Source organism: Schistocerca americana, chromosome X (assembly GCF_021461395.2).
Source record: "Schistocerca americana isolate TAMUIC-IGC-003095 chromosome X, iqSchAmer2.1, whole genome shotgun sequence".
NCBI classification, from domain to species: Eukaryota; Metazoa; Arthropoda; class Insecta; order Orthoptera; family Acrididae; genus Schistocerca; species Schistocerca americana.
In genome coordinates, this window is record NC_060130.1 from 674,980,030 (window position 1) to 674,999,013 (window position 18,984).

The following is an 18,984-nucleotide window of genomic DNA, read 5'->3' on the forward strand; positions in this document are numbered from 1 at the left end:
TCCCCATCCAGACATCCACAGCCTCCTTGCCATCATCCCACTCTCACTGCTGTAATAACGAAGGCTGGAGATCACAGCAGAGGAGGTGGTCTCTGAACTGAATTTCAACTCCCACCTTACTTATACATGTCTGTGCAGGGTCTACCCCCATTGTTGATGACCTTCTCATGAGGGACCCATGATTTACAAGCACCGTCATAAAACTGAACCCTCCAAATCCCTCTCCCAGTCCTAATGTTGCCAAAAATACCTCGTTTATAATGACTACCTTATTCATGATTGTAAAAATTCATACACCTCTACTCACTATAAAGTCTCCAGCTTCCTCAAACAGTGTCCAGCCGCCACCTCACCTCCCACCTGCAACACATGCAATGACAACCACCCTGCCCTACTCCACCAAATGCAAAGCCAGGATCCCACCTGTCAAACTAGACTTAACTTTGTCATCCATCCTATCCATTCAAATATCTCTCCCTGCCCATGTCCCACTGCCAAAGATATCATAAGATTCCTCACCCACCAACATCCTCCAAATAACCATCCCTTCCAGTGACTGCATACCGTACAACAAATTTCCCTTGCCACCTGCTCTGTATTCCACATCAATATCCAAGCCCCTCTACTCCTGAAACCAAGTCCACCTTATTTTCACCCATCTTGACACCCTCACTTAAAGCTCTCCACTCCCTCACCTATGCAACCCACTCTCTAAGCTCTCATCATGGCACGATAGCAATGCAGCATCCTAGACCACAATGTCAGCTCCTCACCCATCAACAAGCCAATTTTGATGCATTCCCTGTCCCAACACTACATCAGTACCTTCATCCTCTACAAAACCCTCCTCCAACACTACCACACCATTCGCGCCTTCCCCTATATCCACCATAGTATGTTTAACTCTCGTCCCCTGGCCAGAGATGGAGCTGCAATCAGTCACCAAAAGAACATCCTCATTTGGCCACAACCTTTACTCAATAATCCCACTGAACACCTTATCCTTAGCTTCTTCTTCAAACCCTAACTGTTACCTATGCTAACATCTACATCCGACCTAATAATCCCATTCCCTGCAATTTCTTCCCCCACATTGACCATACCTTTTCCATCTACATTACTGCTGCAGAACTCCACAATGCCGTCAGTTTACAGATTCCTTCTAAGATGTAATTGTCTTCATCTCACAACACACCCGTCCCGAAAGCAACACCACCACAAATCTCGTTCTACCATCTCCGAACCTCCTTGGACGCCTAACTGCAGAAGTCCTCGATCCAACTGGAAGTGACTGCCTACATGTTCTCGTTAGCATCTCCTACACACTAGTTCATCCTCATGTATCTCACCCCAGTCTCCATCCACAAGTTATTCACGACTATGCCAATACCAACTGCAATGCCTACTGGGAATCCATAGACCGCCAGATTGATAGCCACCCTCTAACCTTCCTCCAGCCTGGCGATATCTTCTATGTCTCAGCCCTCTTGCAGCAGTTCTTGTCAGACGCTATACCCACCTTTATCTCTCCTGAGGCTATACATCCTGTTTGTCCCACTCTCCCGCCAGAAGCCCTACTCCTTTTCTGAAAATCCCGTCGCTTATAGTATTCTTCCTACCCAAGGAATATACTCAGTGCTAAAAAAAGCCAGAAATAGCGACAGAGATGCACCAGCTTCAACACTATACTCCCTATTATCTCCTCTAAGCACTGGAAACCATTCCACCGACTGACTGACAGTCATTGAATCTATCACTACCCACTCCTTCACTAAAGCAATCCTTTACATTTCAATCTGAACAAAGCTGACCACTTTGCATCCCACCTCTTTGACACCTTACTCCTTATTCCCTACCATCGACGAGCTCACAAATACTGTGGCCCCACCCTGGCTCCCAGCTTCCAGTACTTGGACAACACACCAAAAACAGAATTAAACATCCCAATCACAGCACTTGACATAAAACCAGTACTTTACAGAAAATGCGACACTTGCATTGGTCACAACTGTATTGCCTATCGACATCTCAAAGGATGCCCTGCCTCCTTTCTGGTCACTTTTGCAACCATTTATATCTCTGCCTTCGCCACAGGTTAATATCATGAACTGTGGAAAACCTCCAGAATCCTACTTTGCCATAAACGGCACAAAACCCCTACTGATGCCTCCTCCTACTGCCCCGTCTGTCTCACCTTGGTGTTTAGCAACTTCTTCAAATTCACCCTCCCTGATGCATCTATCAACACCTGAACCAACACCACATCTTTCCCATTGATTAATGTGGCTTCTGTCCCACCTTCTCCTCTGATGACCAGCTCTTGAATCTCACCCATTTTCTATCCTCCCAGCCCACCATCTGTAAATCCGCTGTTTTTGTCTCTCTTGACATAGAGGTAGCATACAAACTCCAGACTTACACACTTCCAATTAGTTATGTCCACCTTATTGCGTTCTTCCTCTCTAATTGCCCAACCTTTGTTACTATTAACAGCGCTATTTTCTGTACCTTCCATTACACTGCATACGTGCTCCAAGTCTCCATCCTCTCTCCTCTCCTTGATCTCCCCTACACTGCCAATATGCCCAAAGCTCTTCCACCAATCCACCTCCCTCAGTATGCTGATGGCATCGTCTTCCTCGCTCTCTATCCCACAGTCCAGAAATCCCAACGATCCCTACAACTCTACAATTGTAGGATGCACTATCCACATCTTCCGTCTCCATACTCCAACCTTCCAATTTACTACCACTCTATCCACTAAACTAGTACACTAAAATATCTTATCAGCTGACAGTTAACATGGAAACCTCACATACTAACTGCTCAACAGAAAGCCAACACTAGACTAAACTTCTGAAACAAATTGGGGATTGTACCCCTTCACTGTCTTCCACACCTACAAGAACTTTATATGATCTATCCTGTGCTATGCAAAGGTTGCATGGATATCTTCCCTACCTAAGTTCTATAAGTCTCTCCAGATCCCCTTTTCGCATCCATTTACCTTCTCCAACACGGATCTTTTAGTAGCACACCAAATTCCCACCTCTCCTCACTCACACTGAACTCCAAACAACTTACACTGTCTGCAAACTCTACTCTAATATTTCTATAGCTAAGCTTCTACTTTCCAATTCTAGTATGCTGCCACACCTCTACCTCATCAGAGCTCCATCTCCTTCCCCTCCTCGCATTTTTCTACCCATTACTCCTTCCCCCCTTATCTCTCAACCCCCTTTTCCGCTTCAGATTTCAGCCTCAAGGATACCTCCATATTCTCTTCCCTTCTTGTCTCCCAACAGCCACCCCTACCCCATCGATACCACGCACCAGTCCACCACCCTCCTACCATCTTCAAACAACTTTCTCCCCTCAACAATGAACTCCTTTTCCCAGGGCAGGTCCTTCCACTTTTAGTGACAGTGAAGTGCATCTTTTTAATATCAGGGCTTTGCTTCATGTTTTAAATGTACTCGTATTGTTGTTGGTTCTGTAACTTTAATTGTTAGCGTTTTTAACAAAAAGCAAGGAAGAAAGTCATGTCTCATGAATAAAAACTTCCATAAATTTCCTCTTAAAAATTTTTGAATTAATTTGTAAATGACTCAATTACGTTTGTGTTTCTGTTCGTCTCTGTTAGTTCATTTTGCCTCTTGGTTTAAGAACGGATTGAATGTAACTCTTACAGCCCACCCCCACGAAGGGTATGAAGGAACAATACAGAAAAAGAATAGATTCTGATCAACGTTCGTTGCTCTCTTAACGTGTGGCGACATGTACTTGCCAGCTGTACGTGCCACATTTCGCCTCGTCTTTGACTGACCGGCTCTTAGCTCCCATCACTGCCACTAAACGCCTCTCCAAACGCCAATTACAGTGGTAAAGTAAAAAATAAATTATACAGTAAACAAAACAAAAATAAAACAAAAGTATTTACTCACACTACAGACTCCAATTATACACTCCTGGAAATGGAAAAAAGAACACATTGACACCGGTGTGTCAGACCCACCATACTTGCTCCGGACACTGCGAGAGGGCTGTACAAGCAATGATCACACGCACGGCACAGCGGACACACCAGGAACCGCGGTGTTGGCCGTCGAATGGCGCTAGCTGCGCAGCATTTGTGCACCGCCGCCGTCAGTGTCAGCCAGTTTGCCGTGGCATACGGAGCTCCATCGCAGTCTTTAACACTGGTAGCATGCCGCGACAGCGTGGACGTGAACCGTATGTGCAGTTGACGGACTTTGAGCGAGGGCGTATAGTGGGCATGCGGGAGGCCGGGTGGACGTACCGCCGAATTGCTCAACACGTGGGGCGTGAGGTCTCCACAGTACATCGATGTTGTCGCCAGTGGTCGGCGGAAGGTGCACGTGCCCGTCGACCTGGGACCGGACCGCAGCGACGCACGGATGCACGCCAAGACCGTAGGATCCTACGCAGTGCCGTAGGGGACCGCACCGCCACTTCCCAGCAAATTAGGGACACTGTTGCTCCTGGGGTATCGGCGAGGACCATTCGCAACCGTCTCCATGAAGCTGGGCTACGGTTCCGCACACCGTTAGGCCATCTTCCCCTCACGCCCCAACATCGTGCAGCCCGCCTCCAGTGGTGTCGCGACAGGTGTGAATGGAGGGACGAATGGAGACGTGTCGTCTTCAGCGATGAGAGTCGCTTCTCCCTTGGTGCCAATGATGGTCGTATGCGTGTTTGGCGCCGTGCAGGTGAGCGCCACAATCAGGACTGCATACGACCGAGGCACACAGGGCCAACACCCGGCATCATGGTGTGGGGAGCGATCTCCTACACTGGCCGTACACCACTGGTGATCGTCGAGGGGACACTGAATAGTGCACGGTACATCCAAACCGTCATCGAACCCATCGTTCTACCATTCCTAGACCGGCAAGGGAACTTGCTGTTCCAACAGGACAATGCACGTCCGCATGTATCCCGTGCCACCCAACGTGCTCTAGAAGGTGTAAGTCAACTACCCTGGCCAGCAAGATCTCCGGATCTGTCCCCCCATTGAGCATGTTTGGGACTGGATGAAGCGTCGTCTCACGCGGTCTGCGCGTCCAGCACGAACGCTGGTCCAACTGAGGCGCCAGGTGGAAATGGCATGGCAAGCCGTTCCACAGGACTACATCCAGCATCTCTACGATCGTCTCCATGGGAGAATAGCAGCCTGCATTGCTGCGAAAGGTGGATATACACTGTACTAGTGCCGACATTGTGCATGCTCTGTTGCCTGTGTCTATGTGCCTGTGGTTCTGTCAGTGTGATCATGTGATGTATCTGACCCCAGGAATGTGTCAATAAAGTTTCCCCTTCCTGGGACAATGAATTCACGGTGTTCTTATTTCAATTTCCAGGAGTGTACATTGTACTGAGAGAAATCGTGGCGGGGGACTTTAATTTATATATGTGTAGAGAAGAGACAGAGACGAGATAGAAAAAAGAAGATAGAATAAGATTGTCTATCTTATTAGTGGAAGCGAAAGTAACTATATAAAAGAAGTGAAATAAAGTGTAATGATTTTAATGTTGTACTTTTATTGTAATCTCATTTGCTGTAGTTGTGCACTAATTATTAAGCTACTCTACTTTAATTCTTAATATATTTACTGAGCATCTGTTATGTTTGTAAATGGCTGAGAACATGTCACAGTGAAAGAATTGACAGGTTGCTAGACTATCATGACAAACTTCAGCACCAACTCTAAAGAATATAACAATTAATATTATTACAACACCGTACAATAATACATCTGAAAGAGTCCTTTAATGACATTACAGAATTTTGTTTTATTGCCAGTAAGTTGAAATGTTCTCCGTAGTGAGAGCGTGAAACTCATAAAAACATCCGTTTCCACTCCTATAAAGAACAAGATTTTGTAATTTAATGTTGTGTACCTGTTCTGCAGTAGATTATATTCTCACTAATTTTAGTAATGGAAATGACTCAGTAATCGTATAAAAGGATTTAACAGTGGCATATTGTAATCCATCTATAACACAGACATAAGTTACTGATGCATAACATATCACAGAAAAGAATAGTACGTGCAAAAATTCTTTATTTGGAAATATCATTCCATTGGATTTTGTTGTTTCAGAAGTAGAACTGGGTGAAACCTCGCAATGAATGTTTGTATGGAGATTGCTTTCTCTGTCTCGATTTTTCTGATGAAATGTTTAACATTTTCTCCCTATACTTAGGAAATATCTATGAAGGTCACCGATACTTGTGAATTTGCATTGATGGGTTCTCTGCAGTTGGGATGCTACCTTTTAGTGTGGCTCATGATGCTATTTCTTACGTTATTATGTTTCATCAAGATTTAACTGTATTTTACAAAACATTAATTTGTGACATGACGTGCACGAATCTAAGGATTTTGAAAACTTTTATTAGTAAATTAAATAATTAATACAATTTTATCACTTTTCCATTTACATAATAGTCTAACATTGCTAGTCATCCATAATTTTTATGTGGTTTTGAACGTCTTTTCTCATCAGGAAGATTATTTTCAAATAGTAATGGAAAATTATTCAGACCTACATTAAAAGCGACTGTTGTGGAACTTGTGCCCCACAATATCAGTATGTTGTAGGAATGATATCACCATTCTTCAACCATAACTGATGTTTATTTGATTTGATTCTTTCGCTGTTAGTTTCGATCGCAGATGATGTAGATGCATTACGCGTACTAAACTTCCACAGTACATAGTTACACCTGTGACATCGTCATATGTGATAACAGGCTGTACATTTATGAGTACAACAGTCAGGCTATGGGATAAATAAAAGGAAGGGGGGCCGGAAACAGAACATGCAGTGCAGTTGTACCAAAGATGTCACTACTGAGCGAGACAAACAAGATGGAGCTCCCCGCTGGCTGCGCAGCTTGTAAACACATGCAGGCAAACAGGACCCTAGCGCCGTCAGTCGAAGCCGCGCACCTCGCAGTGCCGGCCTTCAAGTTAGGAAAGTACGGCAGGGCTAAGTAAAAAATACAAACAGTTCCTCTCATGTGTGAAACATGGGATTTGTTTTTTATTTGCAAGTGATGAAATATGTTGTATCAATTACCGCTATGCTACAAGAAGCACCTTCCTCTTTAGTGCTGGATCGTAAATTTGGGACCTTACTGCATTTTTATTCCTTTCATCACAAAAAGATGTTTCCAAATAAGAGTGTTCATATTCAAACAAAATCGTGAATATGTGATACCTGTTCTATGGTAAAATGGAATTTAACAAATCAACCGCCTTTTTGTATCTCCAAAAGTGAAACTAAAAACGGAGTGCTAAGAAATCGTAATATTCTTTGCTACACAGGTTTAGAAATCTTGTCCTGAAACTCTACTGACTCTGCAGAATGTTTTGCTGATAATCGACGAAATTTGTCGCTAGAGGTAACTGAAGTGATGAAAGAAATCAAAAACTGTTAACATTTCAGTTGCAACAGGGTTCACAGCCTCCACAAATAGTCTGAATGCTAACATTCTGTCACTCGGGCTGCCATTGGATGGATTAAAGTGAAAGGACTGCGCTTAGGATCAGACGAAACGCTTAGTACGCTAATCGCATGTCAACACTGGAAGATGACTGTACTCGTTTATCTACATAAAAAGGGCCGCGTTCTTCAGAATCGCAAAGAAAACGCCAATTACTTTGGTTCTTCAAAGACACGGTAGCGCTAAACATTAACGTACGTGAGCATGTGTGACTATCACGAATTGCGAAGTGTCAGTGCAGTACGATCTGCTTGGCGGACGGTGTTTGCTGTGAGCGCTCGCCAAGCCACGCGGGGCAGTCGGAGCGCACAGAGAGCGCCGCATAGGGAAAGTACTCGTCAGATGGTGAGTGCCTCGAACGAGACAAGCGCACATTGCCCCGTGCGTCGAGCCACTCTGGGAGGTACGAGTATTCGTTGTTTCAGGAGCTAGCTGTACGGAATCTACATCGACTCGTCGCTAGTAACTGATGTAGACGCTTTTGTATTTCGTCGTATGGCAGTATGTTAAGAAAGAAAAAGAGTCAGAAGAATAAGTTAGTGTTCACAAGCTTTGATATACTTTATTTAAGCAGATTGCAGATGATGCCATTAACGAATTGCTCTTTTTCTTATCAGTAACGTCGCATTTATGACCTATCGTAAGCTCAATTTCGAAGAAGATTTACACACTACTTAAAGTAACTTCTGCTAAGAACAACACACACGCCCATGCCCGAGGGAGGACTTGAATCACCGGCGGGAGGGGCCGCGCAATCCGTGATATGGCGCCACTAACCGCGCTGCCACTCCGTGTGGCCATGGATCGGTAAAGATGGATTTCATATAACGGGCTTATTTTAGTATCAATCAAAAAATTTTAATTAGTGTCGTTAGTCCAGTCTATCTCTAAAGAAAAACTGAAACGAGCAATGGTCTGAGTGATCGTGAATGATAACAATGATCAGTGCCTTAGAAGCATAATAGGGCCTTTATCTTTCTCGGTAGATATGCAGGCGATTTATCAGACATGATGAGCAGCACTCTCAAAATATCCACTGACCATACTGTTTCCTACAGGACTGTTAGTACTTTGATCCCTGAGTATTTAACATGCCGGAGATCCTGTCGTCATCTTTCGAGCAAGTAGGTGTGAGAAGGTGTGGCGTGTGCCAGTGGCTGAGCGTAAATGCGGAACAGACTTTGGCAAAAAATATAAATACAAATATAAATATAAAGACAAACCATGATAAGAAAAATAGGATTCCATTTAATCCAAGTATTATAATGATCATCGGCCTTCAATTTCCGTATGACCTTCGTGTAAAGAATACATATGTAGAAAATATGGGTCTTTTTGTAAAAAAAATCGGTCCGTTCGATGCCACACAAATCATCACCCTTAGTGAAATTATGAAAATGCTGCTCTTTCTTAATTTAGACGATTAATTTGGTCAGAATTATTTAATTTTTAATCTTTTTGCAAATTATTTGGATTAAGTAATCACACGGAGGGATGTAGACAGAAGTTATTTTCTTGATCCATATCTGGGGCGCCCTCCACCACGCATTGTACAATGGCTTCTGAGAGTGTAAGAAACATATACACAATCCTAGAATGTTTAGAGAAGATGAAAAGAAACACTTTTTAATGCAACAAAAATGTCACCGCTGCATGGTTTTCACGCTTTGTGCCCATTAAGGTTTTGACACTAGTGATGATCAGAGATGGTGTTTAACCTCCCGTTTGATGAATATTATTTAAGAGATCTTGCTGAAACTGTCGTCCGTTTGCACAAATGTCAGCTGCTTGCTAACGATTGTCTAAGGCCCTTAATACAACCAGGCATTTCACGAATAATGGCTGCGGCTTTAGCCAAACAAATGGTTCAAATGGCTCTGAGCACTATGGGACTTAACATCTGAGGTCATCAGTTCCCTAGAACTTAGAACTACTTAAACCTAACTAACCTAAGAACATCACACACATCCATGCCCGAGGCAGGATTCGAACCTACGACCGTAGCGGACGCGCGGTTCCAGACTGAAGCGCCTAGAACCGCTCGGCCACACCGGCCGGCCTTTAGCCAAACACGCAGCCAGTTGTTTCGGGGTATCTGTTTGTGTTTCGTACATCAAACGCTTCATCTCCCTCACAAAAAGAAATCCACAGGATTGAAATCTGGAGAACCTGGTGGCCATGGTACCGGCCAACCCGTCCCAATCCAGCAATTGGAAATTTGGAAATTTGTCGTTTCCTATGGGAACAAACTGCTCAGGTCATCAGTCCCTAGGCGTACAAACTACTTAACCTAACTTAAACTAACATACGCTAAGGACAGCACACACACAAACACACACACATGCCCGAGGGAGGACTCGAACCTCCGACGGGGGCAGCTGCGCGAACCGGGCAAGGTGCCCTTGGCCGCGCGGCTAGCTTTTGGGGAAAACATTATCTAGATGTTCCCTGGCATCAACAGGAAAGTGTGGTGGGGCTTCGTCATGTTGGAATTATAATCATACTACTTAAAAGCCCACACATTTATGGTAAACCTCTGTTGACGGTGGATTACCCGTGTTGTCTTAGCGTTTTCTAGCTCCTAGACGTGGCTGCTATGACTTCAGAATATTCTTTCCTTTGCAAAGGCAGTCTTCTCAGTAAACAAACCACACGTCTGGTAGTCATAGACGTTTAAAATTTGATGTGAGGACCACTGACAGAATTTCCAGCACTGGGAAAGTCATCAATTGATAGGTCTTGTACCTTCCGGTACTTTAGTGCATGCGTGCCCGTCTTGTGCATAATGTTTCACACATTAGCGTTGGAGGTATTTAGTTCCTTGGCTGTGGGTCGTGCGCTGGGATTGTCCTCGATTTGCAGTAACACAGCTTCCTCAAACTGAGCAGTTCACACAATGCGAGGTCTATTAGTTTCCCATCGGTCTAGTTGAAGGGATTCTGCTCCATGAAGACGGCCATCGAGTCTTTGAAATGTGACATTATTTGGTGACCTCCGCCCTGAAGAGCCAAAGAAAGTGTTACACTTACCTAACATCGTATAGGGCGCCCGCGAGCACGCAGAAGTGCCGCAACACGACATGGCATGGACTCGACTGTTGTCTGAAGCAGTGCTGGAGGGAATTGACACCATTAATCCTGCAGATCTGTGCATAAATCCGTAAGAGTACGAGGATGTGGAGATTTCTTCCGAACAGCACGTTGCAAGGCATCCCCGATATTCTCAATCATGTTCATGTCTGGAGAGTTTGATGGCCAGCGGAAGTGTTTAAACTAAGAAGAGTGTTCCTGTTGCCATTCTGTAGCAATTCTGGACGTGTGGGGTGTCGCATTGTCCAGCTGGAATTGCCCAATATGCCGGAATGCACAATGGACACGAATAGATGCAGGTGATCGGAAATGATGCTGTCAGAGCCGTACCTAGATGTATCAAGGCCCCCACATCACTCCAACTGCATACGCCGCACACCATTACAGAGCCTCCACCAGCTGGAACAGTCCCATCCTGACGTGCAAGATCCATGGATTCATGACGTTGTCTCCATACCCGTACACTTCCATGCGCTCGATATAATTTGTGTTGTGCAGTCATCAAGATGTCGCGAATGGGTCGTGGATGTGTGTAGAAATGCATAAGATTGCATAAGATGAACATGTAGGAAAGCAACCTACGGTCAGCCAGGGCGCTGGGAAGCAGGAGAGGTTGCGTTTTTGTGGCAAGGAACGCTGGAGCTACATGACCTGCTACGACAGAATGTTCTGGAAGGACCACAGGACGCGGGAGACGCTCGTGATCGCGGGCGATTGCATCAGACGAGCCTGTATAAGCAGGGCCGCTGGTGCTGCTGGGGAGATTCCTTCGACAATTACCTCAGACGCTGGACCTCAGTTACTCTGCCCTCGGGACCGTGGCACTTAGTTGCACAGGGTACATGCAGGATTGCCCAACTTACATTCAATGTGTTGGTGTCTCTTAGGGTTCGACAGTGGTCTTATCCTATCTTGTGTTTCATCTCAGTTATTTCATCACAAGTATACGTCCTTTATCCCACGGAGTTCCCTTATCTGCAAAGATTTCCAGCTTGTTTTCCAGCACCAGGACTTCAAGTTGGACGAGTTACCTCATTACCGGATTCGCTCGCAGGAAACTACAGACGCGACAAAGGCTACATGAGTGGGCCTTCGACTCCTAAAGCTCATAGTGATGATGTTTCGTTGAATGGTTCGCACACTGACACTTTTTGATGGCCCAGCAGTGAAATCTGCAGCAATTTGGTGAAGAGTTGCACTTCTGTCACGTTGAACGATTCTCTCCAGTCGTCGTTGGTCCCATTCTTCCAGGATCTTTTTCCAGTCGCAGAGATGTCGGAGACTTTTGTACCGGATTCCTGATATACACGGTACACTCGTCAAATGGTCATACGGGAAAATCCCCACTTCATCGTTACCTCGGAGGTGCTGTGTCCCATCGCTCGTGCGCCGACTGTAACACCACGTTCAAATTCACTTAAATCTTGATAACCTGCCATTGTAGCTGGAGTAGCCGAGCTAACAACTATGCCAAACATTTTTGTATTATATAGGCGTTGCTAACCGCAGAGCCGTATTCTGCCTGTTTACATAACTCTGCATGCCTACACCAGATTCTTTGGCGCTTCAGTGTGGTTTGCGTACAGGCGCCTTACTGCTTGACCTTCACATCGTGCTTCCTCATAAATGAAATACGTGTCACCTATCTCGGTTAGGTTGCATTTAGCCATCAACAACCTGAAAAAATCGGTAGAAACTTCCATGTAAACAGTACGTAACCAACAATAATAACCTATGTAAATACATAAAACTGCAACCAATCGCTCTTTGAATAATTATTTAATATTCCATAAATCGGTTTTCAAACATTTTCGGGTTCATCTTCAGATAGTTTCTAGACGTTACATCATTATCTCTAGCATAATGCTGGATGCTGGCTTGCGACAGTATGGGCGGCGTTTTTCCGTTAGTGTCCAACTGCCTGCTTCCATTTTGATTGCTAGTTGGTATATCACTTCACACAATTTTTCCAATCTATATTAATTTACACTGTGACACTGAAGCTGTGCCAGCATCCAGCTGACAAAGTTTCGCTGCCACAATGTAAATTAATATAGATTGGAAAAATTGTGTAAAGTGATATACCAGCTAGCAATCAAAATGGAAGTAGGCAGATGGACACTAAAGGAAAAAAGCCACTCATACCATCGCAAGCCAGCACCCAGCATTATGTTAGAAGTAATGATGTAACGTCCAGAAACCATCTGAAGATGAACCTGAAAATGTTTGAAAACCGAGTCATGGTATAATAAATAATTATTCAAAAAGTGACTGGTTGCAGTTTTATGTATTTAAATTCAATTAACAGTCACGGGTTCTAAAATATCCGTAATGGGTAAGCTTAATAATAACGTAATTGTTCATCCATGGACGTGTACACTGTTATCAGTAATGAAAATTTGTCCTCCCTTGCAGTCAGCTGTAACTGTGCTGCAAATCAAATTTCAGTGTCAACGTGTTACATACAAAGCAGTCAAAATAAGTATGATCATTGGCCTGAGGGAAGATCAGCGTCAAACAGTTCAAGACTGCCGAACGGGGAAGAGTGCACCTGTACCTGTCTTCTAATAAATCTAGAAATTTGTATTCCTGGTTCTTTTACGCCGTCAGTATAGAAACAGGTAAGTAATAAAAATGAATCGTTCATATCAAATGATGAATTATAATTTTAAAAATTCAAAGTCTTTGCCAATGAAAGGAAATTACTATTGGTGAAATACGAATGGTGATAAATGTAATGATACTGTTCCTTATATGAATATACTACGTTCGCACGAGAGTGAATTTAGTAACGAATAATTAGATTGACAAACGACTGTTTACCCAAGAATGTTTGCGACCGGTCCTATGCTTGACGAGTACTCCTAGAGGAATATTGGTTCCGAGACGATGCGGGAAAGAGCGTGCACCCAACATCGGCGCTCGGTATTTGTCAGCCGTCCCCAGTATTCAGCGTTCGGTGAGTATTCACTGGCTGCTCGCCACCTTAAGCTGACGCGTTTGATGCAAACGTTCGGCGTCTCTTGTTTCCCGTTCAGCATTCTTTTTCTGTTCACCACATCCTCCCTGGTGGCTTGATAATTGTTTACAGCATGTTACCACGTATGATGACATCATGTGATACCACGTATGATGACGTCATGTGATGTGATATTTTTGTAAATTTACTACTTGATAATGATGTTTCTGAAATGCAAATCATCTGTTCTATTGCAGGCACCAAGTTCCTATGCAGCCAGGTGATAGCGCCTATCAAGAGCGAAGTAGATGACATTTGCCTTTACATTATTAACTTCGAAGACCTGACTGCCCCACCAGCAGCTGAGGAGGACGTCGTACTGGCCACCAACACCAAACTCAGCAAGCGTAAGTCTTGCAGCATTGCGTTTCTCTTGATTCTGTAATTGATTTCACTTATATGTCATAGTCACATTCATTCGAAAAAGGCGCATACTTGTAAACACAGACTCAAGGAAGGGGCAAATAATTGACATTCTATGGCACGAAGAACTGAAAAAAATAACGTAAATATAAATATTACGTTTCGTGCACAGGGCCGTGCATCATTAAGAGAAGTTATTAATGATTTATTACTCTGTGGTTATTGTAACTACAGTCATTCCTTATGGCTGGTGTGGCCATTTCAGTAATTCATCCACTAAACTAGAACGACATTTTTCCTTCGATTAGCTATAGGAGTATGTGCCGTGTGTTTCTCACAGTTTGAACTTCACTGCACAAATGATTTTATACCTTTTAATATAGTTAAAGCACGTATGTTTTATTGCTTTATATTAATTCAGTAATTGCAAAAGTTTATCACATATGCCTCTTGTGTTTAACTGCGTTTCGTCTATACGTTCTGCCTTCCGTTTATATCATCTTTGTTTTGGCGGCGACGCCATGTAAACAAAAGTTTGACAGTATTATGTTGTAGCTGAATCCCAATACGACGGCAGTGTTTGGCACAGTGTCTGCTCCCTGCGGTCCGCATGGTATATTGGTTAGCAGGAATCCAAATATCCGTCAATTAAGGGAGGATAGTCTGCGGCTCAATTGCGTTTGACGAAGACTCTCCAGACAGCGAACACTATAACCCAAAGTGACTTAACTGCGTCCGAAACTTCTTAGGTACCGGACAAGGCTGACTCTACAGACACAGCAGGATTATTTCTTGGCCAAGGGCTCTCAACTATGTCATGTGGTGGTCCCATATTCCTCGTAGTAGCCCAAAACAGTCGTAAAATTCAAAAACGGTGGCGGAAAAAATGTCACTAAATTGATATAATACTATCAACTAACGTTCCAATAAAGATGATTATGGATCACAGTTCCTAATGTTGTTCATGGAAACGGGTAGTCGGTATAAAAATGTTCACAGACGACATGGCTCTAAGCACTATGTGACTTAACATCTGAGGTCATCAGTCCCCTTGACTTAGAACTACTTAAACCTAACTAACCTAAGGACAGCACACACATCCATGCCCGAGGCAGGATTCGAACCTGCGACCGTAGCTGTCGCGCGGTTCCGTACTGAAGCGCCTAGAACCGCTTGGCCACAGCGGCCGGCTGTGTACAGACGCTTTAGGTAAGTCTGAGATTCACGGTAAATTATAAGTACACGCCCGTGCTATTTTCCAATAAATTTAAAGTTCATCGAATTATTTCATCAGTCAAAGTCCTAGTTAGTCTAATGTTAATGCCGATGAAAAAAGCTCAAAATCAGCACTCCCGAAGCTTCTATGTCAAAATACTCAAATTCCATGAATACGTGCCTCCTCATAATAACTGTTCTTAGTCCTTACGGAATTCGACTAAGTCTTGAAATCCGCACCACCCTGGCAGCCGAATTGCCGTTCGTTTCATACCCAGAGGCGCACGTAGCGTTCCTATCGTTATTTCATGTACAGCTACAATTAAAAATACAAATTTTCTTTCCTTAATTAGTGAACCCAAACTGACTATATATAGGGTGTGAAGCTCGCTTTCACAGTGATAGAATTGATACTTCCGGTTGCCCGCATCTCGTGGTCGTGCGGTAGCGTTCTCGCTTCCCACTCCCGGGTTCCCGGGTTCGATTCCCGGCGGGGTCAGGGATTTTCTCTGCCTCGTGATGGCTGGGTGTTGTGTGCTGTCCTTAGGTTAGTTAGGTTTAAGTAGTTCTAAGTTCTAGGGGACTGATGACCGTAGCAGTTAAGTCCCATAGTGCTCAGAGCCATTTGAACCATTTGATACTTCCGGTTGATAAATATGTTTATAAATGATGGAGTAATTTTAATTAAAGATTAAGCGGACTTCAAATTACATAAAAATTAATGAAACTCTTATATCTACAACAATTGTTCTTTATGCATTTCAGCCGGCCGAAGTGGCCGTGCGGTTAAAGGCGCTGCAGTCTGGAACCGCGAGACCGCTACGGTCGCAGGTTCGAATCCTGCCTCGGGCATGGATGTTTGTGATGTCCTTAGGTTAGTTAGGTTTAACTAGTTCTAAGTTCTAGGGGACTAATGACCTCAGCAGTTGAGTCCCATAGTGCTCAGAGCCATTTGAACCATTTATGCATTTCAACTGTTTACACATCAGCTTTTGTATGTTGTTCTTGAATTCATAGTTTGGGTGATAATTAGAAATTAATTGATACATCAATATTAATAGTGACTCCTAGTTAAAGTACTGTCATTCAACAAAAGCTATGTTTTCAGAGATGTCACATTTTCACATCTACAGTGATCATTGCTATTAAGTGCATCTGGGAGTAGCAATTACGTTATTAAGCAACTGTGTTTCTAGGCACTCACTTTAAATCACGTGTATTTACGCCCCGCTTGTCCGCGTGTTATCGTTTGATTACATGATGCTATCAATAGCGGTTTAATTCTTTGTTAATAAACGCAATGAAGTGTTATTTGTCCCCAAACCACAACTGGTACAAATCAATTTTTTTCAGTTCTTCACACTAATGTTACCCACTTCGCTGCAACATCAATGCTACTTACGTTTTCTTTGTTCTACATGTGATCGCATGCGTGATCACGCAGGCCGACACACAGGTCATTTAAACTCCTTCAGCCGTTAAGCGACGGGCACATTCGAGAAAACCACATCACGCCTAATACCTCTTCCATAGCGAGCCGTTGCTGCACGTTCATGAGCTGACGACATTCCAACTCATTTCAAATACCGAGCCACTACACTGCATCGTCAAAGTACACAGTGTCACGACTCTTCGTGATTAGTCCGCAGCTCGTGGTCTAGTGGTTAGCGTTGCTGCCTTTGGATCACGCGGTCCTGGGTTCGATTGCCGGGCGGGTTGGGGATTTTCTCCGTCCGGTAACTGGGTGTTTGTGTTGTCCTCATCAGTTGGGAAAATGGCGAGACTGGACAGTGAAAAGATTGCGAATTTTTACGGGCGCTGATTACCACCCGGTTGAGCGCCCTACAAACCAAACATCATCTTCGTGATTAGACATGTTGCAATCTGAAAGCAACGCAGATATTTCAAAATCTATTCACTATTACTGAAAGTCGGTGTGGAAATCCTTTTATGGAGTGGTCCAAAAGTGTTTCCGGCATTTCGTGACAACGTAATCTCAGTAGCCAAGAGATCATTCGAAATCGAGGCTGACACACACTAGAACAACTGCACACATCAAACATGCAACTTTGGGCGGTGTTCAAAGGAGCCGGGTGAGAAGATGACAGTCGGCGAAGGCAGTAACATTAGCTGGGACATTATGTGAAATGTTTCTTGGAGGAAATAATGCGTTTTTCGATTAGGTTAAATTGTGGGCTCAGAGACTAATTTGAGTAAGGCCATTCACGATGCACCATACTTTTACTGCAATGAGTCCCACGCCCTCACGCTGACTAAAATTCCGTGACTTGTATTTTATTACGCCGAGAAGAGTACGGAGCGCAACGGCCAGTGTCCAGGGTTGTGCCCTATTTGTGCAGTTGGAGAGACAGTGAGTGACTGTGCTACTGCCAGCAAGCACAACCCCTCCATATGCCTTAGAAGGCTCCCACGGGACGCAGCAGTTGGAGCCCTTTGCCTCTGACTAACGCTCACTTACCCACCGACAATATAAGACTTTTCTCTGCACGCATGCAGGCCGCTGACCAGGACACACTCGCACTATACGTAGGTAGATGACGTCGGTCTTACGTTCTAATGTCATGAATGACATTTTAATCACATTATTTATTTATTTACATTGTTTAGACCCATACAGGATCACAGAAAGCAAATTATTACCTGCGGCTGTCATTTTTCTTGTTCTTCCAGAATTGTTTCATCATATCGCTATGCTTAGTTCGACATTCATCTGACCACTTTCTACTAGGTACCTTGGGTTTGTCTTCTGATAAAATTTCCCAGCTGTAGACCTTATGTCTGAAGACGTATCGATCTTCGATGTGTGTCGGTCAGATTTTGCCATTTTTTAGATCAATTTGGACGTGTTTTATCCAGACTGTTGTCGGTTTCAGTTCCTGTAAGTACGAAAAAATTTTCTTTGTTAGTCGGCTGCCATGTAGTCTCGTGATGTGTCCGTAGAATTTCAGTCGTCGTTTGCGGGAATCGGTTTCGATTATCGGTTCAAATGGTTCAAATGGCTCTGAGCACTATGGGACTTAACTACTGTGGTCATCAGTCCCCTAGAACTTAGAACTACTTAAACCTAACTAACCTAAGGACATCACACACATCCATGCCCGATGCAGGATTCGAACCTGCGACCGTAGCGGTCACGCGGTTCCAGACTGTAGCGCCTATAACCGCACGGCCACTCCGGCCGGCTCGATGTTCGGAATATTATTATTATTATTATTAACATAGCAACATCCTGTACAGAACTACACACGGATTTTGGTTGCAAACTATGCGTATGAATCTCCAGATGGAGTAATGGCCACATACTTTTTCATCAAATTACCTTCCTTTAGGAAAGTAGAATGCGCTCAATGACTGTGATATGACTTTCAAAATGATAGAGAGCAGCTATCAGTTATGTAACAGGAGCCCGATCAATACTTGTAGACGTTCTAAGGCATGTATAATAACTCTGAAATACTATACTGATAATGGATAGTTACTAGCCGAAATCTGTATCTGCTTTAATAGAGTTAGAAAGGAGACGACGACAGATTGCTGCTCTCTGTCATTTTGAAAGACATGCTTGTTTGTTAGAGTGAACACATACAGTAATATATAAACCGATGGAAAAAAATCGGAGCACCAAAACATCATTAATGTAGAGTAATGAAATTTCGGGAATGCGTTTGTCTACGTAACGTACTTAAGTGATTAACATTGCAAGATCACTGGTTAATGGATGCGCGAGATAAACCATTGCAAAT

General features: G+C 43.8%; 1 protein-coding gene across 1 annotated transcript in view; it reads left to right on the forward strand.

The window, feature by feature from the left end:
* The window catches only part of LOC124555552 (potassium voltage-gated channel subfamily H member 2-like), a 1,273,976-nt gene that overhangs the window by 480,930 nt on the left and 774,062 nt on the right, over positions 1 to 18,984 (forward strand). The window contains exon 3 of the mRNA XM_047129507.1: positions 13,840 to 13,989. Within this exon, the coding sequence (XP_046985463.1) occupies positions 13,840 to 13,989 (150 nt within the window). The remainder of the gene's footprint in view (positions 1 to 13,839; positions 13,990 to 18,984) is intronic.